The sequence below is a fragment of the Hibiscus syriacus genome, unplaced genomic scaffold (genome assembly GCF_006381635.1).
Source record: "Hibiscus syriacus cultivar Baekdansim isolate YM2019G1 unplaced genomic scaffold, ASM638163v2 tig00112471_pilon, whole genome shotgun sequence".
Lineage (NCBI taxonomy): Eukaryota > Viridiplantae > Streptophyta > Magnoliopsida > Malvales > Malvaceae > Hibiscus > Hibiscus syriacus.
In genome coordinates this window covers 820,907-846,221 of record NW_024063340.1, presented here as the reverse complement: position 1 = coordinate 846,221, position 25,315 = coordinate 820,907, and the positions used below count along the sequence as shown (strand labels likewise).

General features: G+C 35.2%; 1 protein-coding gene and 1 pseudogene across 1 annotated transcript; one reads left to right on the top strand and one right to left on the bottom strand.

Annotated features, from left to right (window-relative positions):
• The first annotated feature begins 304 nt into the window (after nt 1–304).
• Nucleotides 305–3,437, top strand: LOC120179959 (annotated as a pseudogene).
• A 974-nt stretch (nt 3,438–4,411) lies between these two features.
• LOC120179922 (calcium-transporting ATPase 12, plasma membrane-type-like) lies at nt 4,412–8,051 on the bottom strand. The gene is given in 3 exon segments (XM_039185372.1): nt 4,412–6,864; nt 6,867–7,454; nt 7,457–8,051. Coding segments are annotated over 3 exon segments (3,177 nt in total). The 5' UTR covers nt 7,875–8,051; the 3' UTR covers nt 4,412–4,693.
• Nucleotides 8,052–25,315: the final 17,264 nt, after the last annotated feature.

Below are 25,315 nucleotides of genomic sequence, written 5' to 3'. Positions count from 1 at the left end.
AAATTTTTATTTAGATTAATAAATGAACTTGTATAAATGTTCATGAATAGTTTATTAAACGCTTTATTCATTTATATTCATTCTTATTAATAAGGATAAAATAAATCACTTAATTATAATTTTGATAATAATTAAATTATTTAAAAATTTATAATATCATCACTAATTAAAATATTATTATAATATATTTTTTCTAACGATTTAAAGTGATAATATTTATTCATAATTTTATTTAGTAAAATGGTTTCAATCCTTGATTTTATTATTAAACTTAAAATGGTTTTCGATAACAATAACAATGATCATGCGAGTGCAGTCTTATCCCACGCTGGGTGTTGTCTTCTCATGCACTTCATCTCTAATGCCAACTCCTTTAGCTTATTTCCACACTTACAATTGCTCTTCAATTTCGGCCCATCCCCATATGTTAATCCAAACACAAATGAACCATCCTCTCAATATTCCAACTTTTCCTCGTAATTCCATCCAAACCAATACCTTGAAGGATATTTGTCTTCGAGGAAACCTCAAGGAAGCATTTCAGTCACTCACAGTCTCATTCAATGATCACCCAGACGAGACTTATGGAGCAGTTCTTGATCTTTGTGCTCACAGGAAAGCTCTTCCTCAAGGGCTACAGATTCACGCCCACATGATAAAGTCTTGCTCCGTGCCCGAATCCGTGTTTTTAGGGACTAAGCTCGTGCTTATGTATGGGAAATGCGGGTCAGTTGAGAATGCTGAGAAAGTGTTTGATAAAATGGGTCAACGAAGTTCTTTTACTTGGAATGCTATGATTGGGGCTTATGTTTCAAATGGGAAGCCTTTTGAAGTTCTTGAAACATATAAAGAGATGCGGGTTTTGGGTGTTTCTTTTGATGCATATAGCTTTCCTTTTCTACTTAAAGCTAGTGGTTGGCTTAAAAATCTCTATTTAGGAGCTGAAATTCATGGCCTGGCTGTCAAGTTTGGGTATGAATCTGTTGTTTGTGTTGTCAATTCTTTATTTGCTATGTATTCGAAATGTAACGATATTTGTGGAGCAAGGAGATTATTCGGGAGAATGGTTCAAAAAGATGATGTAGTAGTTTCATGGAATTCTATAATTTCAGCATACTCTTCAAGTGGAAAATCTAGGGAAGCATTGGAACTTTTCAGGGAAATGCAAAAGGCTGGTCTTGACTCAAATACTTATACCGTCGTTGCTTCTCTTCAAGCTTGTGAGGATTATTCCTTTAGGAAATTAGGTAAGGAGATACATGCTGCTGTGTTGAAATCATCTCAGCTTCTCGATGTTCATGTTGCTGGTGCTTTGATTGCCATGTACGTCAGGTGTTGTAATATGAGTGAAGCTGTAAGAACTTTTAACGAATTGGTCGAAAAAGATAAAGTAGCCTGGAATTCTCTGCTTACAGGGTTTATCCATAATGGCATGTACAGTGAAGCTTTGCATTTCTTCCATGATTTTCGGAATGCTGTTGAAAAACCTGACCAGGTTACAGTGATAAGCATCCTACTAGCTTGTGGGCGATTGAGATTCTTATTGAATGGTATGGAATTGCATGCTTATGCAATGAAAAAGGGGTTTGATTTAGATTTGCAGGTTGGAAATACACTTATAGATATGTATGCAAAGTGTAGTTGTGTGAACTACATGGGCTATGCTTTTAATAGGATTCCCGACAAAGATTTAATTTCTTGGACTACCGTTATTGCTGGCTATGCTCAAAACAATTATGCTTTATAGGCTTTCGAATTGTTTCAAGAAGTGCAATTAGTTGGTATTGATGTTGATCCCATGATGATAGGTAGTGCATTGCTGGCTTGTAGTGAACTGGCATGTGTGTCCCAAGTGAAAGAAATTCATGGTTGCATGATAAGAAGAGGTTTGTCTGATATTGTGCTACAAAACATGATCATTGATGTATATGGAAAATGTGGAAACATAGATTGTGCTGGGCGAACATTTGAGTTGGTCAAGTTTAAGGATGTTGTGTCTTGGACAAGCATGATTCTTATGTCCACAATGGGCTTGCTAATGAAGCTCTTGAAGTGTTCCTGATTCTATAGCATTCAAGAGCGCACTCTCTGCTGTTTCCAGTTTGTCTGCCTTGAAGTATGGGAAAGAAATCCACGGCTTTATTATCAGGCAATACGTCATTCTCGAAGGATCCATTGCCAGCTCTCTTGTGGATATGTATTCTCGTTGCGGAATGGTAGAGAGTGCATACAAGATATTTAAATCTCTCCAAAGCAAAGATTTAGTCCTGTGGACAAGTATGATAAACGCATATGGAACGCATGGCTATGGAAAAGTAGCCATTAATTTATTCAATAAAATGAAGGAAAACCTCACTCCAGATCATATAGCTTTTTTATCAGTTCTATATGCTTGCAGTCATTCAGGACTGATTGACGAAGGTAGACAATTTTTCCAGATCATGAAATATGAATATCAATTGGAACCACGGCCAGAGCACTATGCTTGTTTGGTTGATCTCCTTGGTCGGGCTAATTGCTTAGAAGAGGCATATGAATTTGTGAAAAGAATGCAGATGGCACCTACTGCTGAAATTTGGTGTGCACTCCTTCGGGCTTGTCAAGTACACTCAAATCAAGAACTAAGAGAAATTGCATCCCGGAAACTTTTGGCGTTAAATCCTGAGAATCCCGGACATTATGTGCTCATTTATAATGTCTTTGCGGAAGAAGGAAGATGTAAAGATGCTGAAAAAATTAGAACTAGAATGAAGGAGAGAGGCCTGAAGAAAAGTCCTGGATGTAGTTGGATTGAGGTAGAGAACCGGATTCATACTTTCTTGGCAAGGGACAAGGCTCATCCTGAGAGTCAACAGATAACCAAAAAATTGGATCAAATCAAGCAAAAATTAGAGAAGGAAGGAGGTTATGTGCCTCAAACAAAGTTTGTTTTGCACAATGTGGAAGAAAAGGAGAGTTGAGATGCTGTATGAGCACAGTGAGCGATTGGCCATTGCATATGGTTTGCTCAAGAGTGCTGAGGGAACCCCCATCCGGATTACAAAGAATCTTCGCGTCTGTGGTGATTGCCATACTTTCTGTAAGCTAGTTTCAAAATTCTTCAGTCGTGAACTTGTTGTGAGGGATGCAAATAGATTTCACCATTTTGAGGATGGGATTTTTTCCTGTGGGGATTTTTGGTGAATGTTACATCCAATTCTTTGTATCAGATCCAATTCTTTGAATCAGACTTTTCATCGTCCTACCTGCTGCAGGTATTGGAAGCCACCCGCAGTTGATCAAGAAATGTTCCTTTATGTTATCCCTTCTGGTTCAATTCTGCTAAGAGTGAATAAAATATCATCATTCCCCAGTGGCAGTGACCAAACTGGAAGCTTGAGGTGCCAAGCTGCTATTAAGATTGCCAATCAATGATTCAATTGTGAAAAAAAAACTAAAGCAGGGGTTGAATCTGTAACCATATCGATTCCAGTTTTTGTTCATGCATTGGCTGATTCATTATTGTTTTTATGATTTTAATGACTGGAAAATGAACTAATATTGGTAGTAAATATCCTGTCCTGTTTGCTACTTGTTTTCAAAAAGAATCGCCATGGCAGAGGTGGTCTTAGAAGTTATGAATCTCATAATATTTGATTTTCGAGATCATTTTGAAAATAAAATCGTAAAGTCTAATGAGTTTAGGAGATGATAAATGTAGGTTACTGTGGACCATGATTTGAATCGAAATTCGAGAAGTTGAGAATCTTTGACAAAATGAGCTACCTATTATAATTTATAGCAGGTTCCCAGTTTCATGTCTTGAAGTGGGAAGATCACACCTCTAGAACAAGTGTGGAGAAGAAGGTGTCCAGCTGAGGAAGCTTCGCCAGCAGCCACTTCAACATTATGCCAAATATATTAATGTATATAACTATATATATGTATGTATCAGTTTTACTTATCTCTAGCGAGTCTAGTCGGCTGAAAGAATACTTTGTGCTCTTGGGTCTCGGTTCTTACACCTTTCCTTTCTGTTTTGTCTCCGTTTAGATACCAATGACAAAGGGGGTGCTCAAGCTAATGCTCTCAATACATCTTCATTTAACAAATGGTTACTACTACAGGTAATTTCTCTCTCAACCCTACATTTTTTTCTCAAATATATTTTTTTTATAAGAGTTTTCTCAAATATTTTGAAGTACAAGCAGAGAAACATCTGTTGGAACAGAGTTCTCGGTTATGTCTGTTAAAGCAACAAAAGCTATGTTAATTAGAGGATCATTTTAGGTAATTTGTCGGTAGAGGATTGCGGTTTTGGCCAGGGAACTTCATTACCAGATTTCAAATGCGTGATGGTTGAATAATAAAAGACATTCTAGGTAGATACATGAAAGGGTAGTTTATTTTTATGAGAATTAAGTACAAATAGTAGCACAAATGATACTGTTTCAAAACTTCTATGAAGGAATAAGCCATACCAAATCCTTACAAAAGAATAAGCTAACAACCGGCATGTAGCTAGAAAAATCCTGGGTGAAGTTAGAGCAAACCCCAAAAAGTTAGATCGAATATATATATATGTATGTAAATAAGGAGTTAGTGGCTCTCAAAACATAAGAAATCTAGAATCATGATCTCATTACGTTGTTTGTCATCTGTTCGGCATGTCAGTGGAGTGATTACGAACTTCGATCTTTATTCTTTCGGAACCTTACCTTATTGCACTTGCAGTTCCATGCCTGTAGGATGAATGTTTCTTGCGGCAGATGGCTTGCTTAACATTTGTGAGATAACTGAAGAAGGGTTTGTCTGAAACGGGTATGAGCTTCACAAACCATGCAATTGGCCATGAGAAAGCTGCAAGTAGGACACAAACTCCCCACTGCCATAGTTCCAATCTCTCTGTATCAGCGAATTTCTTTAAAAATTCCACCATAACCACCTGAAGAATTATGGTTATCCCCACAATTCCCATGAACAACTTGTTCTGAAGAATGCCTTGGAAAACGTTTTGCTTCTCCATTTTCCTTGCGTTGAACTCATTGAAAACTTGACAGAGAACGAAAGTGTTGAAAATCAGTGTGTCATTTACCCTCGCATGCACGTTGAATATAGACTCACCTCTAAATTGTAAGATCAATAGAATAACTATCTGGTACAGTGCTTGGGCTAAAAGATTCCTCCACATAATATTGGTAATGAGAGGCTCAGTTCGACCGACAGGTGGCTTCGTCATTAGCTCCTTTGTTGGCCTATCTGTTGCAAGGGCTAGAGCACCAAGTGTGTCCATGATGAGGTTTACCCACAGCAATTGAACTGCTGTCAGGGGAACCTCCCCGGCAGAAACTGCTGCAATGAAGTTAATTACAAGAGCTGCAACATTTACTGTAAGTTGGAATTGAATAAACTTCTGTATGTTGTTATAAACGCATCTTCCCCATCTTAGAACCGTGGCAACTGAGCTAAAATTATCATCCAATATGACAATGTCCGAGCTCTCCTTGGCTACCTCAGTGCCTTGAATGCCCATCGAAAGTCCAATGTCGGCTTCTTTTAGCGCGAGAGCATCATTAGTACCATCCCCTGTGACTGCAACCACTTCACCTTTCTGTTTCAAGCACTGTACCATCAGAAGCTTGTCAAATGGAGAAGACCTTGCCATCACCTTGATCTTATCTAGCTTCTCCATTCTCTCTTCAGGTGTATAGTTTCTGAATTGAATACCTTCTATGGCTTCTCCACTTTCTTCATTGTAATCTGGTCCTAGGATTCCACATTCTGTAGCTATAGCTTTTGCTGTGAAAATATTGTCTCCGGTAATCATTTTGATGTCCACCCCTGCAGATTGGCAAGCTTCCACGGCTTTCTTCACCCCTGGGCGACATGGATCCTTCAAACCAACTATCCCCAGCAAGGTTAAACCATCTTCTGTGATTCTTTGATGTGTCTTTCCGCTATCATCATCATCATGTTCCATCTCTTCTCGTGAGACTTGCTTGTGGGCAAAAGCAATGCATCGTAGGCTACTGGCTGCCATGCCTTGGATTATTGTTTCAATTCTGCTTCTTTGGTATTCGTCCATGGACCTTATGACCCCATTGGTCTCATAATATTGTGAGCACATGGACACAATAATCTCTGCAGCTCCTTTCCAGTGTACATTAGTAGTTTCGTCAGCTTTTCTCCTTATTGAAACCCCGCTTCGCTTTTTCTCTGAGTTGAAGGTTTCGACATGAAGAATGCTGTATTTTTGCTTCAATTTTTCCATATCCAGCCCCAAACCTAAGACAGCCCAAGAGAGAATTGCCTTCTCTGTTGGACTGCCAGAAAACTCTGGTATGGAGCCGGGGATGGGTTTGCAGACACTACCAGTAGTGTTCAAACCGACACCTTGGTATAATAATTCAAGAACAGTCGGGTCAATGATGTTGGAACGATCTTCCTCGATGGACTCTTGGCCGAGCCAAAACTGGGTTACTTTCATCTGATTTAGTGTCAAGGTTCCCGTTTTGTCCGTACAAATAACTGTAGCTGAGCCCATCGTTTCGCAAGCTGAAAGTTTCCTAACCATTGCCTGATCAGCCATCATTCTTTTCATGGAGTAAGCAAGTGTAAGAGTGACAGCCAATGGTAAACCTTCCGGGATTGCAACGACCACAATAGTTACGGCAGCCGAAACTATACGAACAACACCGTTCAAGATATCGTCTACTTTGGTCTTTCTACCAATGTATTCCGTTCTCCCTTCGTCATCTTTCGTATTCCCGGTGAAATAACGGATTAATAGGACTACAAGGACTAGAAAGGCAACCGCAAGACCTACCTTTCCGATAGAAGAGGTTAGTTTGTCGAGTCGTTCTTGTAGCGGTGTTCTTTCGTTTTATCACTGGTAATCGAGCTCATCATTTCACCCCATGTTGTTTCCATTCCCACGGATGCTACAAGCATCTGACCATATCCATCTGCCACTTTTGAGCCAGAGAAAAGGAAAGGGTTCCTGGTGGCATCTACTTCCACATGGTCACTCTCTCCTGTCATGCTCGATTCATCCACTTGCAGCGAATATCCGTCCAAGAACATCCCATCTGCTGGAATTTGATCTCCGATTTTCAGGAAGACAACATCTCCGACAACGAGATCGAATATCGATATTTGTTGACGGCGGCCACCTCTGACAACTTCAACTTTGATGTTGTTACTTATTTTCGATAGTTTGTCGAATTGAGTCTCCTGTCTGAAGTTACTCAGTGCAGAGACAACGATCACAAGAAAGACGGCAACGAAAATGCTTCCGCCTTCGTACCAACCCTCTGTCGCGCCATGCTCTTTGATACCAAACCCAAGAGAAAGAGCAGCACATACCAGAAGGATAAGGATTGTGGTGTCCTTAAAAGCATCCACGACGAAGTACCATAACCCCTTCGGAGGCGGCTTGTGGTAAGTATTGGCACCGAACGTCTCCTGTCTTTTTTAACCTCTCGGTCGTCATCTTGGATTCCCTTTTCAGGATTCGTGCCAAGAGCAGCAGCCACACCCTCGACTCCTCCAAGCTGGCGAAGAGAACCCAAGTCTTTTTCTTTCACGGTCTCCACGAGTCTCTTCCGATCAATTTTCGGAGCAAAGGAAGAAGACGAATATTTTTCACCCCAATGCTGAGAGCTCGATGGTTCAATATCAAGCGCGACGTACGGATGCAGATCGGATAGGATCGAGGGTTGTTGGCCGCCTCTTTTCGATATGATCTCCTTGGCAAGAGAAAGCATCACCCGTACCGAATATATCGATGCATAGGCAATGCGCCAACGCTTCTGAGCTGTGGTGAAGCTGGAGGCTGTGACCGAGAGAAGTAACGTCCCGCAATCATACAGTTTGTTATCGTCACCACTGGACATGGTCGATCGTTGCAGGGTTTTCTCACCAGCTAGGAAAATGTTTGGAGTTGTGTTTGAAAAGAGAGAATGAAACTTCTTTTCAACTACAAACGGGCGACGCCTTATTTATAATTGGCATCGGAAGGTTTTGGTCAACAAACCGCCTCTGCACTTGCAGCATGTTACTGACCAGGTTCGGCCATAAAAGTCATTCTACAACCATAATGCTTAGAAGTACCGTATAGATCCTTGTACCATAGTGTGGAATGCACTCTAGTCCCTGTATTTTTGTTGTAGTTAAAAGGTATTAATTTTATGCAATAGACTCGATTAAATGATGTGTATTAGTTCAGAAAATGTTGTGATGTTTTTAAGTAGAGAAAATAACCTCAGTGACTGAAAATTCTTTATAATATACGATTTTGATCAACTTTTTTTTTGATTTGCCAAAATGACCAACAAAATCGCAATGCGATCTCTAAATCGCAACGCGATCTCCAGTATCGCAAATCAGTTTTCAGATTCGCAACGTGATTTTGACTATCGCAATGCGAATATGTAAATCGCAACGCGATTCTGACTATCGCAAAGCGATAATACAAAATCGCAATGCGATTTTCAAAGCGCGCGTATTTTATTTTCAAATTCCAAACACGAATATTAATATATCCCGTAATCGTAACTCTTAACTTAAAACCCTAAATTACGATTCAGTCTCATCTCTATCTCTCTCTACGGCGACATCCGTCCCTATCTCCGACGAAACCCGTCCCTATCTCCGGCGAAATCTGTCCATCTCCATCTGTCAGAGCCACCCTCACAATCATTAAAAATCAGAAATGGAAAATCAACCAAATCAACCACCGAGTGTTAGTTTTTTTAATTATTTTTATTTTAAAATTTTTGCATTATTATTAGGTTTTTCATATTAAAATTGATGATAAGTTTACTGGTAATTTCAATAACAGATTAACCATTTCACTTAGATTGCTTATTAAATTCATTCAATTGTTGCCAATACTGCTAAACTGTTTAGTCTTTAACCCTGTAAAGTTAGTATTTGTCTTTGTTTTGTCTTTTGGTTGAAGTAATGCAATTCATTCAAGTTTCAATTTTAGACGATGACTATTTGAAACCGAGGATCGCAACGCGAAATGAAAATCGCAACGACAAAATCGCAGCGCGATTTTAGTTTCGCGTTGCGATTTTCTCGTTACGATAGTCATTTTCGTGTTGCGATTTTAAGTTTCAGAAACTACTCTTCTTCTGCAAATTGAAACGTGAATGAATTGCATTACTTCAACCAAAAAACAAAGACAAATACGAAATTCACAGTGTTACAAATTTAAGTTTGAAGAATAAACTACTACTACTCTTTATGTTTATTATTGTTTTTGGTATATCTTCACAGTGAAGTTTTTGGTATATCTAACTTGGTATGTTTATTGTTTTTGTAAAACTTTTTTCGGCTCAATTGACCTTAAGGAATAAAATAAGCCTAGTCACTACAATTGCGTCGAAGCTTTCACTTGTACAAAGAAAATTGTTTGAGGATACTTGCTTTGGGCCATGGCTGAAAGTACAACACCCGGGTGGAGATGCTATGTTGACCTATTTGTAACTTCAAACCATGACTAGTGATCTACCCGAGAGTATAAAACGTGGTAATGAAGAGATATGGTTTCATTTTTCACCGGCGTATACGTGTTTTGGGCGGGAGGAGTTTTGCTTAATCACTGGTCTACGCTTCGGACACGATGATGTAGGTCGATACACTAGTCATATTACCCGCCCATCATGGTTATCCCGGGTTTTTCCTGAGCTGTCAATGGAGAAGCCGAATTTACACGTCGATGTTGTCCGAGTATACCTTTTAGTACTTTTGCATGCCGGCTTTTTAGGCAGAGAGGCCAGACAACCTATTCCTAAGGACCTAATATTATTGGTAGATAACCTAAATGCATGAAACTTGTTTCCGTGGGGTTCGTATCTATGGAAAGCTACATGGAATAAGTTGTCGTCTGCCTTTGATGACCGCAAAAGTTTGTGTGGCGATGGTTCCAAATACACTTTGTCAGACTTTATTTGGGTCTTTAAGGTAAGAATTTCTATATAATGTTTCCAAAATTATAATTAATTATTTAACAATTACTAATGTTTGTGTATTATATTGTTTGTAGATTTGGATATTTGAGGTTTTTCCCGACATGCAGACATATACATTAAAAACTTCAAATGATATTCATAGAGTTATTTCTTAGAAGAGGAAACATCGGCTGTTGATTTGGGAAGAGTTATTACGGTATACGACAATAAATGATGTAAGTTAACACAAATACTACCATATATAAACAAGTTATTACTAGTACACGTTTAACTTTATTTGAGCTTTTATATTGTTAGGATGTCAACACTCCATTACAGAGGCTGACACCCACGGAGGTTGAGCTTGCCATTGATTGGTGGCAAGCTAGCAAGCATTTTTTTGATGGCACAGATGATTAGCAACCTCCACTTCGAGAGCCATCACCTCACCCAGAGCCATCACCTGATCGACCACACTATACACCTTTACAACGAGAGCCATCACATATTTCGTCACATCATCGAGCCTCTTCTCCACCATCACCTCATGATACGCGACCGGAAAAGATGTCACGACATTTATCTCCCTGTTCTCCACCTCCACGGGATGAGTTAGGGGAGTTACGTGATGAGGTCAATGTATTGCGTGAGGAGGTCGATACTTTACGTGATGACAATGGTGCATGGCGTGATGAGGTATCTACTTTACGTGGTGAGGTAGCGGCTCTACGTGAGATGATAGCATCGTTGCAGAATGAGGTCCATACTCTATGCAACGAGGTTAGTTTAAGATTTTTCATATTTAACTTTATTTACTCGTAATTTCACTTAGGTTAACCATTTCACTTAGATTGCTTAGTAAATTCATTCGGTTGCTGCCAATACTGCTAAACAGTTCTAAAATAACCCTGTGAAGTTAGTATTTGTCTTTGTTTTGTCTTTTGGTTGAAGTAATGCAATCCATTCAAGTTTTAATTTGCAGAAGAAGAATAGTCGCAACACGAAACTTAAAATCGCAACGCGAAAATGACTATCGCAACGCGGAAATGACTATCGCAACGCGAATTTGACTATCGCAATGCGAAATAAAAATCGCAACGTGAAAATCGCAATGCGAAAATGAAAATCGCAATGCGAAAATGAAAATCGCAACGCGAATTTAGTTTCGTGTTGCGATTTTTATTTCGCATTGCAATTATCTTGTTGCGATAGTCAAATTCGCGTTGCGATAGTCAAATTCGCGTTGCAATAGTCAAATTCGCGTTACGATTTTAAGTTTTGTGTTGCGATTTGAAGTTTCAGAAACTATTCTTTTTCTGCAAATTGAAACTTGAATGGATTGCATTAGTTCAACCAAAAGACAAAGACAAATATTAACTTCACAGTGTTGCAAATTTAAGTTTCAAGAATAAACTACTACTCTTTATATTGTCCTTGAACATGCACTAAACCTATATGTTGTCATTTTAAATGTTTATATAAGTGTTTACTTCTGGAATGTTATCTGATGCATTTTGTGAACTATGATAGAATAATGACTTGGGTGAATACCGTGAAAGTTTGAAACATATTTGTCTTTGTTTTTACTGTTTAATATCATGTATGTTTATTTACTGATTTATGTATTAATAAATTATTTTTAGCGGCCCGATAAGATGGATGCTTTACGTCAGATTTTTCTTGCACGTCGGGGTTCACGTATCAGACGGCGTGCACGTGCCGTTACGTCTCCGTTCACACCAATAGTGCGAAGACTCCGTAAGAAGAAGCCCGACTCACCTGTCATCGTTCAAGAGGCCTCTCCTATCGTTTAAGAGGCCCCTATCATCCCTCAAGAGTCCCCTCCCATCGTTGAAGAGACCCTTGTCATCGTTGAAGAGATCCATCCCATCGTTCAACATTCCGATTCACACGGAGTAATATGTTGAATTATTGAGAAACCCTCTTACGTGCCGGACATGATGGATGACTATTGGCTTTCGTATGAGTTACGAGCCAGTATCATTCCGACAGATGAAGTGGAGAGGAGAAAACTACCGGAAACAATTATGGATAATACCCTTTGGGCTAAGACCGCAATTGATTTTTATCTACATGAGCAGGGCCAGGGGTGTTACGCTGACATATACAAACTCAACGATGATATACATTTGTTGATTGATCGGTCTTGGTGGGGTGTGTTATTAGGGGTTGAAGACAAATGCTATTTCGATGGGGGGGTAAGTCTTATATTTTTATTATATTTCATTTTGATTTTTTTTTAAATTTATGTAATTCACTAATATATGTCTTTTTTTGTAAAACAACATATTGATGCATAGGTTTCACGACTTCTAATGATAAGGAAAATGAGGAAAAATAAAAAAAATACGCGATATACAATTATGCCGGCGTCTTTTCACATAGTTCACTTGAAGAATCAACGACATGAATCATATGTGTTAGCTAATGGACAAGTTAAACTTTATCCTGCATGGTAGAAGGTCGATAAGGTTAGTCTTTATTTTTTAAATATTTTAAAGGTGTTCATAAATAAGTGCGCAATTGAATTATTACTTATGATTGCAGGTGTTTATCCATGTTTTGGAACGTACTCATTGGCTTCTCGTCGAGCTTCAGCTCCCATCCCTGAAGACAATAGTATATGACAGCATGATAAATTATATATTATTGTCTGATTTGAGAGATATTATTAAGGGATGGAGCTCTCATTTGGCTAAATTCTTTGATGCGATTAATTATTGGACTTATTCTGGAAACAAGAAGCCAAAGAAGTTCAATGTTACAGTTATCAGAGAGGAGACCGCGCCACAACAAACGCAGGAAGCCAGAGGGGATTGTGGTCCTCTCGTATGCATGTGCTTGGAGCGTTTGACGACAGGAAATACACAGTTTCTACCTCCCACCGATAGAGATAGAGGCGCAGTAGACTTGTGGTTTCGGTATTTTATGGCTAGAGCGATATATGCGAGACGCTGCCTACCTGCATCTGCGTTATGAAAGTGTCCATAAACAATTTGTAAGTCAAATGCAAGTGTTGTTAAGTACCTAGAATTCAATAATAATTTGTTGTTTGTTGGTTTTAGATGTGTAGAAAGTGTTGTTTGAGCAAATGTTTGGTTTCTGCAGGTTAATCCTGAAGTGAGCTGCGTGAAATTGATGTATGGGTGCATAAACAGCTGTCTGGGGTACACTTTTTTTGATTGTTTAATTGATTCTTAAAAGTATGATTTGTTTAATTGATGAGGAAAATAAGAATTATTAGCATTTTTTGCTTGTTTAATTGATTTGTAAAAGTTGATTTTTAATTGATGTGTAAATAATTCTTATTTGTGCTTATTTAATTGATTGAAATGTAAAAGTTGATTTGTTGATTTCAATCTGCATCATATTGAAGGCAAAAGACCTGTTGAAGGTACACTTTCGCAACGCTAAACTCAAAATCGTAATGCGAAATCCAAAATCGCAACGCGAAAGTCAATTCGCGTTGCGATAGTCTAATACGATTTGCGATTTTCTTGTTGCGATAGTCAAATTCGCGTTGCGATAGTCAAATTCGAGTTGCGATAGTCAAATTTGCGATATTCAAATGAATGTGTAATAAGTGATAACAACTGAACATATCATAGCAATGTTCAAACTCAAGTTACTAATACATGCCTAACTGAAAATGTTAAAAGTTTACATATAAAATACACATAATAGTCAAATTTGCGTTGCAATATTCAAATGAATGTGTAATAAGTGATAACAACTGAACAGATCATAGCCATGTTCAAACTCAAGTTACTAATACATGTCTAACTGAAAATGTTAAAAGTTTACACATAAAATAAACATAATACAACGTTTGCATTTAAAAATCACCTAAGTTAATAGCACCAAAAGGTAAAGCCGGTTGTGATTGGGATTTTGATTTTAATTGCGATTTTGATTGCCTTTTTCTTGACACCATATGAGCTTTGGATTTTGATGAGGATCCATATTTTGGTAGAGGAAAAGATGATTGTGATGGCACTGGTGATCCACATGTCAACCTTGTATGACCACTTTCCTTGCATCGACTACATGTCGATCTCTTTTTCTCTTCACCCTTAGACGGTATACGATCGTGACTTTTTGGTCTGCCAGGTAGCCTTCTGTCCATGGCTGGTGGCAAAACTATTTGTAAGTCATCTGGTATGTCCCACTTAGAAGGATGTGGAATAGGATAAATAATCTCGGCATAAGTCTATCGATATACTTATGTAATGTAGCAATCCATAACGTATGCGCTTGAATCATCTTGGTTTAGATGAAAAGTAACTTTTATAACATGGCCACACGGATAACCAGATGTTTTCCATTTCATACAACTACACGTCTTTGCATTTAGATCGACAAGCCCATTTAAGTTATTATCCAGTACTTCAAACAAAGTGTTTGAACATGGTTTAACTCTCCATGACGTTGACTTCACAGCACGTTTCGTTATCTTTTTTTCAGTCCATGGTGTAACACGATGTTCCAATATTCCTGCAAATTTAAATAAATAATACTTAGTAAAATATATGATAAGTTACGAATTTAAAGAAATAATACCTGCATGGTTTCTTTTCTTGTAGTACCACTGTTGAATAGAGGCTCGAAAAAACTCCATTAACATAGTAATGGGTAATTTCCGGGAATAATGACTTAGAGCGTTGATTGATTATGCACTATTAGACGTCATGAAACCATATATTGCTCCAAGTTGATGTACTCTTGACCATCTTTCAAACCCGACATCTTCTAGTGTTTGAGCACACTGAGGCAAAACGTCTTAAACAATTTATATGCTTATTAAAATCCCCTTCCCGATAAGCTTTTACAGCCTTCCAGTATGTTCATTTATGATTTTTTATACCAACAGACCTTGATTTTAGATTTCTATACAAATGAACACCACAAAGTCCATGAAAAACATCTGGGAAACACATTCTAACAGCGTTGTCAATTGAGTTTGCCCTATCGGATATGATTGTCAGATTGCTAATAGGACCTATGTAATCCCTAAGATGCACCATAAACCATGTCCATGAATCAGAGGTTTTAGATTTGCCAACCCCGTAAGCTATTGGCAGTATCCCATTGTTAGCATCCATGGCTACTGCTAATAAGTTTACTCCAATGTATCGACCTTTTAAATGTGCTCCGTCAACTATAATAACTGGGCGCATGCAAGTAATAAACGAACGAATCTACAAAATCATATACACAAGAAATATAATCATTTAAATGTGAAATACATGTAACTAACAAAAATGAGTCAACAAAATTATATTGATTTACTAACCGCAGCACCAATGGCGATAAAAAGCAACTCAAAGCGTCCATCTCTATCTATTTTGATATAAGTTACCGGCCCATGATTTTTCAGCTTTAAATTGTGACAATAAGCCGGCAGTTGGACAAACGATGCTTCTGGCGACCCCCTCAACAATTCCAATGCATAACATTTGGCTCTCTAAGCTTGAGAATATGATATACTAATCTTGAACCGAGCATTCATGTCAGTCATAATTTCATGTCCCCAATATACCCTGCCATTCAAAAACATTAACTCAGCCAGAAAACCACCCAACACCTTTTTGTTTGTCTGTCTATGGTGAGGAAAAACTTGGGTTCTTGAACATGTATGTTTATCAATAAAAGTCCTAACTTGAAACATTTCGCAATCTTTTATCCTCTTTGCAATCATACGCCACATACAGTTTTTGTCAATCATACACCTTGTTTCGAAACGATCTTTGCTTGATTTGTTAACTTTTAGTTGATAGCCATCTTCCACACATTTCGTATACAAAGCTATCTTCAAGTCTTCCATTGTATCAAAACAATCATCTTTCTTGATACGAATAATTTTTGTGTAACAATCAACTGTTATCTTTATCAACTCTTCTTCCGGTATCTAAAGTAATTCATGCATATTCCAGTTATACTCCCGTGGCATTTTCTTCGGGGACTTTTCTTCGGGGATTTCTTATTCTTCTTTTTCTTCTTCAGGGTTATATGAATTACAGAATGGATGTTCAACATGTTCATTCACAGTCGTAACTTCCTCCTCATTATCATCAACAACATCTTCCTCGGCAGCGGCTGTTTCATCATCAAAATTCGGGTATTGACCAAGATCAAATTTCGAATACTGACTAGTACTCACAATTTTTTCTGTTGGCTCATCACCAAAATTTGGTGCTGAAAGTTGATTGAGATTTGGATTAGGGAAAGGTTATGGGTTTTGAGATTGTGTTTGGTATTGGAAATGTGGTGAAACAAAATTTGCTTGGTGATGAAATTGTGGTGGAACCATTAAATTTTGAGCACCATAAACTGGGGTTGAAAAACTTAATTGATTACTACCCGCTACTGACCCAACTTCACTATTTCTAGGTTCGACAACATACAATGTAACATTATCTTGCGAAACACTAATGTAAGCAATGACTCGTTCAACATCTTCATAACAAATAAACTTTACCTTTTCTCTGATAAGATAGCCTAAATCCACTTAAGGGCTCTAAATTCAATTTATTTGCAACACGTAATATTAGAGTTTCATAAGTTAACTTTTTTAATGACAGTTTTAGTTGAAGATTCATGGGTAAAGACATATATTGTAAAACACCATGAACATTCTCCCATGACCCTCCAAAACATAAATTTATCCAAACATGATCAACATTAGATGATTTCATTATTGTAAATTAATTTACTAAACAAACGAGCTGCGAAACTAAAACCTGTTGCCGGATGGGGAAGGATGTCGTTGGATATAGGAACGGATGTCGCCGGAGAGAGTGATAGATGGAGTTGGAATGAGTTACGATTTAGGGATTTAGGTTATGAGTTACTGTTGCTGCGTAGTTATATACCCAAAACATTTGTGTTGCGAAACTAAAACCTGTTGCGAATTTGAAATGCAGCGTTGCGACAGTCAGAATCGCGTTGCGATAGTCAGAATCGAGAATCGAGTTGAGATTATGTATTATCGCGTTGCGATTTACATATTCGCATTGCGATTTTCTAAAATCGTAACGCGAATTTGGAAAATCGCAATGCGATAGTCAAAATCGCGTTGCGAATCTGGAAACTGATTTGCGATACTGGAGATCGCGTTGCGATTTAGAGATCGTATTACGATTTTGTTGGTCATTTTGGCAAATCGAAAAAAAGTTGGTCAAAATCGTATATTATAAGGAATTTTCGGTCACTGGGGTTATTTTCTCTTTTAAGTATTGTGGCATGTTGACTTTATTTTGTGTAACTTAAATCAAACCATTGCATTTAATCATATGATTAAATAAATAATTTCTTTCCAAATACTGCAGAAAATATCATTTTACTCTTTTTTTGTATAGTAACAATTTTACTCATTTTCAATACTCGATCAAAACATACTCAGCACATAAGGCCTATATTGTAATTTTACCAAGAAAATGCTATTAAATTTCCATTTTTATATATATCATTAGGCAGCAGTGACGGACGGTAATGGGATAAGAGCAGAAATAAACTGACGAGGATGTTAGGGTGTGGTTCATCTTTAAAAATTTTAAATCTTTATATAATTTAAGTTTTTATATTATTTTACTGATAATTTAATTCCGCATCCATAAAATTTTATAACTTTATACCTCTAAAATTTTATAATTATGTGCTCTTAAATTTTTAATATGATTTGTTATCATATTTTTTGTCCGTATTTAGATTAACAGGAACACAACTCAAAATAAAAATCAAAGAAGTGGCAATATTGAACATGAAGACCAACATATAAAGACAGACGCATTATTCAATGTTAGGGCGTGAATTTAAACTTAAGAGATAAACTAAATTTTAAGTGAACAAATTAAAATTTTAGAGGGTGATATAGATTTTCAATAGAAAATATAAAAAAAATATATATATATAATAATTTTAAATTTTTAAAAAGGCGACGCCAGTTCGGACATAAATTAGTGCGAAATCTACCGTACGAATTTCACACTTTGTTTTATTCTTGAACCAGGGAAATGATTAAGCAATATTGGCTATTGCTACTTGTGCTTGGTTGGATGATCTTTCATTCATGTGGCCAACCCAACACCAACAGCAAAACCAGAAAGTGGTACGCACTTTCGTATGTCCTCTGATAATAATAGTACCAACCTAAACTCCATCCCACTTAATGCTGACTCTTTTAATTACGTGCGGGAAAAGGCAGAAAATTATATACACGCGTTACATTTTCAGAGGGTACTGGGTTCATAATATGCTTTTAGAAAAAAAATTCAAGCAATTGCTTGTGTACCATATGGATTTCAGTCATTTTCTGGAGCCGACATTGTTGAAAAACCTACGAAACGTCCCCGAATTTTGGGATATTTTAGCAAGAAGGCCTTGATTTTTATGCTATATCTCTCTCTCTCTCTCAATATATTTACCTGTAAAATACATAGGAAATATTTAAATGGTTTAAAAATTATAAAATAGTAAAACGAATTGAATGATTAAAAAATCATTTGAGTAAAGTTTGACGACCTTCTATGTACTTTACCCACAATAACACAGTAAGAGATGACGCATGGCCGGTTTGGCTTTTAGCCCTGGGTTCTGATAATACAGGACAAATAAACTACTTGAAATTTGTTTGTGTAGAGAAAATAGATTTATATGGTTTGTTTATTGATTTGATTCAGTGCATTTATGAAAATAGCTTGGACTACTAAAATGGACAGGTTTTATGCCACGTAAGACAACTTGAGCCTCAGAAAAATTTGGCCAAATGTTTCTAGATATCATTTAAATTAAAAAAAATGATATTTTTTAAAAAAAATTACTTATATTATATTAACCAATTTATTCGAAGGTAAAAACTTTAAGCCATAAATAAATTGATAGAAGAGCAGAGAAAGCAACGATTATTTAAATGGACACCAGTGGCCACGGCATCTACACGGACTCCGCTGATATGTTGAGAGCCGAAGGTGAGCAGAAATTACGAGTTAAAGTGAGTTGCAATTTGTAAGGAATCATATTCTGAGACATGTGATCCACCCACCATAATCTTTCACGATCTTCTTGTCACGATTGGTATGGGGAACAACTCTTAAACAGTCATTTTCGTACCTATCTTTTGCCCAACTAAACTTTGCATCCCAACTCCCTCTAACCAATAATTGGTCTAACTATGGTTTTAGTCCCTCTTAAGATTGTAAGTACGGTTTTAGTCTAACGATTCGACTCGAACACGTAAGATTATTAAATAAAAAAATCGTCACTTCAACGGTTAAGGGATTAAAATCAGAATTAGACCCAATTTCTTAACGAGGTGGAATTTCTTATACTATTGGCGTGTGTTTCTAACAAGTAGCGACTGGACTTGGTATGGTTAAGTTTTTAATCAGGCTTAATACTAAAATAAATTTCTAAATTATATCGTTTTTTTCTAAATAGGTTCTTAAACTATTTTTTGACTCATCTAGAATGTTACAAATGTTGCCCATTTAGGTGTCTGGGCCTTCAACGACGTTAATTTTTCCCGTTAAGTGACACATATAATATTTCGGTGATTTTGAAAATTATTTTTTAAATAAAATAATGATTATTATATTTATAAAAAACTAATTTCTCTTAAATTATAAAATAACCCCCAAATCCCTAAAATATTCAAATCCTAATATTAACCCACCACCACCGCCTTTTCCGGCTACAACAACCGTCGTCGACGTAACACCTACCATCGTCCTAGTCATACGCTGTCGAAGTTACCGTCAATTGGTCGTCAGAATCGTGTGGGATCACGATTTCAACCTAAGGCTTGCATAGTATAAAACATCAATTCATTGTTAATCGACCGTCGATCGATCATTATTTCATAAGGGTTTTGGTTGGCGGGGGAGAGGAGGTCAGGTAGAGTTTCGTTGATGGAAAAAGGCAGCGGCTGGTGTAGGTTTAGGGGTTGAAATGAATGTTTTCAAAGTTTTGGGTTTATTTCAAATTTTGTATTTTCTTTTTTTTAATATATAACTTTAATTTTAAATAAAAAAATTTAAATTTACCATAACATGACACATGTCACTTAACGGGAAAATTAACACCGTTGATGGCTCAGACATCTAAATGGGTAACATTTGTAACGTTACACACCCGAATTAATAAAAAATAGTTCAGACACCTATTAAAAAAGGGTATAATTTAGACACTTATTTTAATATTAAGAATTTTAACAACAAATCCCTTAGGGTGCGTTTGGTTCACAGAATGTAAGATTACCAGAGAGAATAAAAGATTATCAAGGAATAGGATTACTAGGAATGTTGTATTTTGTGTTTGGTTGGTTTAGCAGGAATGTAAGATTACCGTGATTGGTTAAATGAGTAAAAGATTATTGGAATGTATATTTGACCAAATTGTTCTTATTATATATTTATTTTTTTAACAAGTTGAAAAATATTTATATATTTTCTTTAAAAACTTTAAATTCATAAAATTTATATAATTTTTTTACAAAATTGAAAATATAAAAAAATTTAATGAAAGGGTAAAATTTTATTTTAACCCCTGAACTTCATATAAAATTTTAATTATAGATTTTTTTTGTAAATCTAAAATAGTTTAAAGATAAAATTTTAATTTAACCTTCGTAGAATTTTTATTATTCAATAACAGAAGAAGAATATTTTTTAGGGGAAAATTTAAGGGCATTTTAATCCAAAACGCCGATAATCTAACAATACCTAAGGGAAAGGGTAATGACATTCCCAGTAATATACCCAAAAAAATCTACTATTGGTAATAAAACATTACAAAGAATGAGATTCCAATCAATCAAACGATAAGATAAAATATGAATTTCATTCTTACAGGAATCTCACATTCTCCTAATCAAATAGCCCTTACGGAATGAGGCAGGTAAGTCCAAAATGCGTTGGGCGTTGTGGACTTTGCCTTTAACGTCGTGGAAAGGGTAATGGTTTGACCCCCACACAACCACCCTGCTGAAATAGTTGAAACTGAGACTCAAACGAGGTTTCCTCGTTAGTTCTGGTGCGCCGAATTTGTTGAGCGATGAGCAAAGACAATGACGTCTGATGGCGATGATAACATATTTATTAAATAATGAATGGACAATTTCCTTGCAGTTTCCACTTACGTAGTGCTTTCAAGCCACTGCCGACTATCAATTGTCGTGTGGTGTGCGTATCTGCCGTGCGTGGTGACGGGCTTATTTTCTACTTTTCTTTTCCAAGGGGTAAAACCAATTTTTTAAGATTGTATTTTCGTAATTTTTAGCTGGGGTAAATTATATGTTTAGTATCTAAACTATTAATTTTAGTATTTAATTTTTTTTACAAAAATCAAAATGATACATAAAATTTAGTTTTTATTTTATTTTAGTATCCCGTTCAAAATTTAAAGTTAAGTTTTAGAAAATTTTGAAATTTTAGGTACTAAAACATACTAAAATTAATAGTTTAGGTACTAAACGCGTTAAGTTTTTAACTGTAGTGTATTAAAATGAAACAAAAACTAAACGTTAAGTATGATTTTAATTTTTTTTAACATTTAGGTATTAAAATAGACCAAAACCGATAATTTAAATACTAAATGCATAATTTACCCTTTTTAATTGCACAGGGATTTAAGGTATTATCTCTTCGTAATTTTATTAGTTTATAAACAACATCTATAAATTTTATAGTTGTAATTACTTAAATTCAATCATTAAAAAACAATATTTTATTTTATTACTGAATTCATTTAATATATTCAAATTTACGAAATTTGAATTCTAATTACTTTGTAAATAAAACAAAAATAAGTTGAGAGAACATTTTTTATAATATATTTCTAGAATGTCTAGTCCGAATCGAATCAACTTTCGTCGCTTTAGATTTGTTTGGTTCTTTAATTTTTTAATTTTTGAAAACCTATTTGGGTTAATTGTATGCTTAATAGGAAAATAAGTGCACAAAATGGTGCCTAAGTTTTTCTCGGTCAATTTAGGTGTTTAAAGCTATAAACGTTATCACTTTAGGTGTTTCGACCATAACGACCGTTAAAATATTTTTTTTAAGTGAACATGTCATATTTATATAATTTTAAAATTTTTATTTAAAATAAATAATTATAATTATACTTTTTAAAAAAAGTTCAAAATTTTTGAAAATGTTTTAAAAAAAAACTCAAAACTTTAAAAACCTTAATTTTGATCCCTAAAACTATGTTGGTCGCCGGCCTTTACCATCATCTAACCTCCACCAGACGACCAATTTCCCGATGGAAAGCCACCAGAACAAGAGCCAATGAACCACAAATGGCTGGCGAATCACACAACCCGACGAAGAACAAAGTTACAAATTGTGAAACACACGATTCCAACGGTAGATTGACGACATGGATGACAACGTCTGACTATGAAGTGGCAAGGATGACGTCGACATTGGTGGCCTTGGTCAGTAAGGGAGGTAAGATAGGGGTTAAGGTTAGAGATTTGGGATGTTTCGAGGATTTAGCTTTTTTTGTAATTTAAAGTTTTTAACTAACATTTTCAAAATTATTTGAATGCGGCATGTGTCACTTAACAAACTTTTTTAATAACTATTACAGTCGAGTCACTTAAAATGACAACGTTTATAACGTTACACACCTGAAATGTCGGGGGGGGAATTACACACCACTTTGAGAAAAAGGATATAGTTTACACAAATTTTTTTATATTAAGCTTTACTTGTATAACAAACTTAGGTGCCTACAAAAATATATATATTTTTTTAAATCTAACAAATGCATTTGCCCCATTTGAGTTTTATCGACATAAAAATAGTAATAAACAAATGATCGAGAATGGTTGCGTGATCATCTCTTGTGAGCTTCTTGCAATGTATTCAATTGAAAGTCGCCCTTTTTGGCTAGCCACCATGTACCGTTCATACTTATGGAGTACTAAATAGGAAATATCAAAATTTTAGAAAATACTTTTTTATATGACAAGTGGATCTAAATCTAATTTTAGAGGATTTTTTTGTGTGCCGTTCATGTTTATTGGAGTCCTCAAAGTGAGACCTTAAAAAAGAGGAATTCTTAAATGTGAAATTCGGGTACATAGGAGATGGTTAATACGAAAGAGTAAATTTTATATTGGTTAAATATTGAATTTTTAAATGTTTAAAATATTTTTTTTGAAATTTATATTTACGAAGTAATTAAAAACTAGATAATACATGCGATTTTTTTTCGAGCAATATGGTCTCCCCTCCTTTTACAACTCTTTCCATGCTTCTATTATTCTCTCTCTAGGAAAAAAAAGAGTGATCTTATTGAGTTCCATCTTCGTGATTAAGTGTATGGTTTTGAAAAATTTTAAAGTATTATAATAAAACGATGGTTGTTAACTTTTAGGTCCTGATTCTAGCATGTTGAATGTCAAGGGTGTTTGAGTATTTATTGTAAATGGATTGTGAATAGTTCGAATAAATATTACATTGTAATCAACCTTAAACTAAAAAAAAAGTATTATATTAATTTTGAAAGCGACATCTATTTTAAAATTTATTATATATCATTTTATTTATTATATTTCAATTTATTATTATTATATATCTTTTAATTTATTATAAAAAATAAAGAAAAATATTATATTAAGATATTTTTTTAATTTGTGGGCTATGGACGGACGCCAGTGGTAGATCCAGAAATTAAAAAATAAGGGTTCAAAAGTTTTAATACTCTTTTTTTAATAAAATGGGTATGCAAAATTTCTTATTTTCTTCTCATTGCCTGTATTGAACTATTTTTAATAATAAGTATGCATTTAGCCCCTAGGGAGCCAAGTGCATCCGTCTCTAATGGGCGCCCCTCTTGCCTTGGCTCAAGGCGGCCCAGACTCTAGGAGAGGAAGGAGATTACGGTCTATAACTCATAATCTAAGAAAATATAAGAGAATAAAGATGAACGCTTTGTCAAATCGATTAAATATATATAGTTTAGAATATAAGTAGAGCAGCAGAGGATGTATTCCCCCGAACTTTATATGATTGGATGATGAAATGATGATGTTTGACCATATATAATGAAATGGAAAAAAAGATAAGAAGCGAGCTTAACTTGAGAAGCATAATCCATAACGCAAAACAACATCATGGTCATCCACGACAAGGGCAAAAGCTAAAAGGTAGAGAGGCCGGCGTTGCATTATTTCGACTTTTCTTGGCGGCAATGGATAGTGAATAAATCTTTGGTTAATGCTAATTCCGTTGATTGATGGTAAGGTTAAGATTATTTTTGTTGTTATAATCATTCATATTTGATTTATTAGTTGATTAATTTAAATTGATTATTTAAAAAAAGTACAAAAAAAATCAGAAAAAATACAAAAAAATAGTATGCTTATTTATTTAATTTCAATGTATTTAATATATCTTGTAATTTAATCTACTTGAATTTAAATAAAAATTACAAAAAATCAGAAAAATCAGAAAAAATACAAAAAAAAATTAGTATGTTTATTTATCTAATTTCAATGCATTTTTATCTATCTTGCAATTTAATCTACTTGAATTTAAAAAAAAATCAGAAAAATTACAAAAAAAAATGTAACGCAATCCACAATGAAGATGCACATTGGCGATGGGCTGGAGAAAAGTACTACCTCCAAAGTGGAGATATTCTCCAAACTGAAGCAGAGTTGGAGATGCCCTAAGGCGTTTTGTTAAGTTTTTTAAAAGTTATAAAATAATTCCCGACCATTCACATGTTTCAAAGTTATGTACTCTTTAGTCTTTGTACATTTCAAAATTATTTATTTTTCATTTTTAAAAAATTAATTATTTAATTTAAAATTATAATTTAATTATTAATACCGTTAATTTTTATTATTTTTTTATAAGAATAATTGTAAACTCATATCATTGATAGCAAGAAAATAAATTCAACATATGATCACTTAACTATTCGAAAGGTTTGATTGGTCACTCAACCATTAGAATACTCATTTTAAACAACAAAATTAAGGAGTTTTAAATTTTAATTACTTAGTCGTCAGTAAGTAAAGAAATGTGGTATAATGTTGCTTCAAAGTATATAAACTGCATAATATAAAAAGAAATTCTTAATGTTTGATTAAATAATTATTTTAATTAATATTTTTTATTTGAAATTTTAATCCTTAAAAGTTTATTTTAGAGCAAAAAATCATAACATTTGATTAAATATTTGATTTTCATTTTAGGACAATAAAACCCTATTTAAACTATTGATTATTTGTTGATAAATTATTTTTATCAATAGAGTGGCTTTTATATTAAAATAAAATGTCAAGGCAAAGAACAGAGTCAAATTTTTTTTTTGGTTTTAAAAAGTTTTAGGTTAGAGTT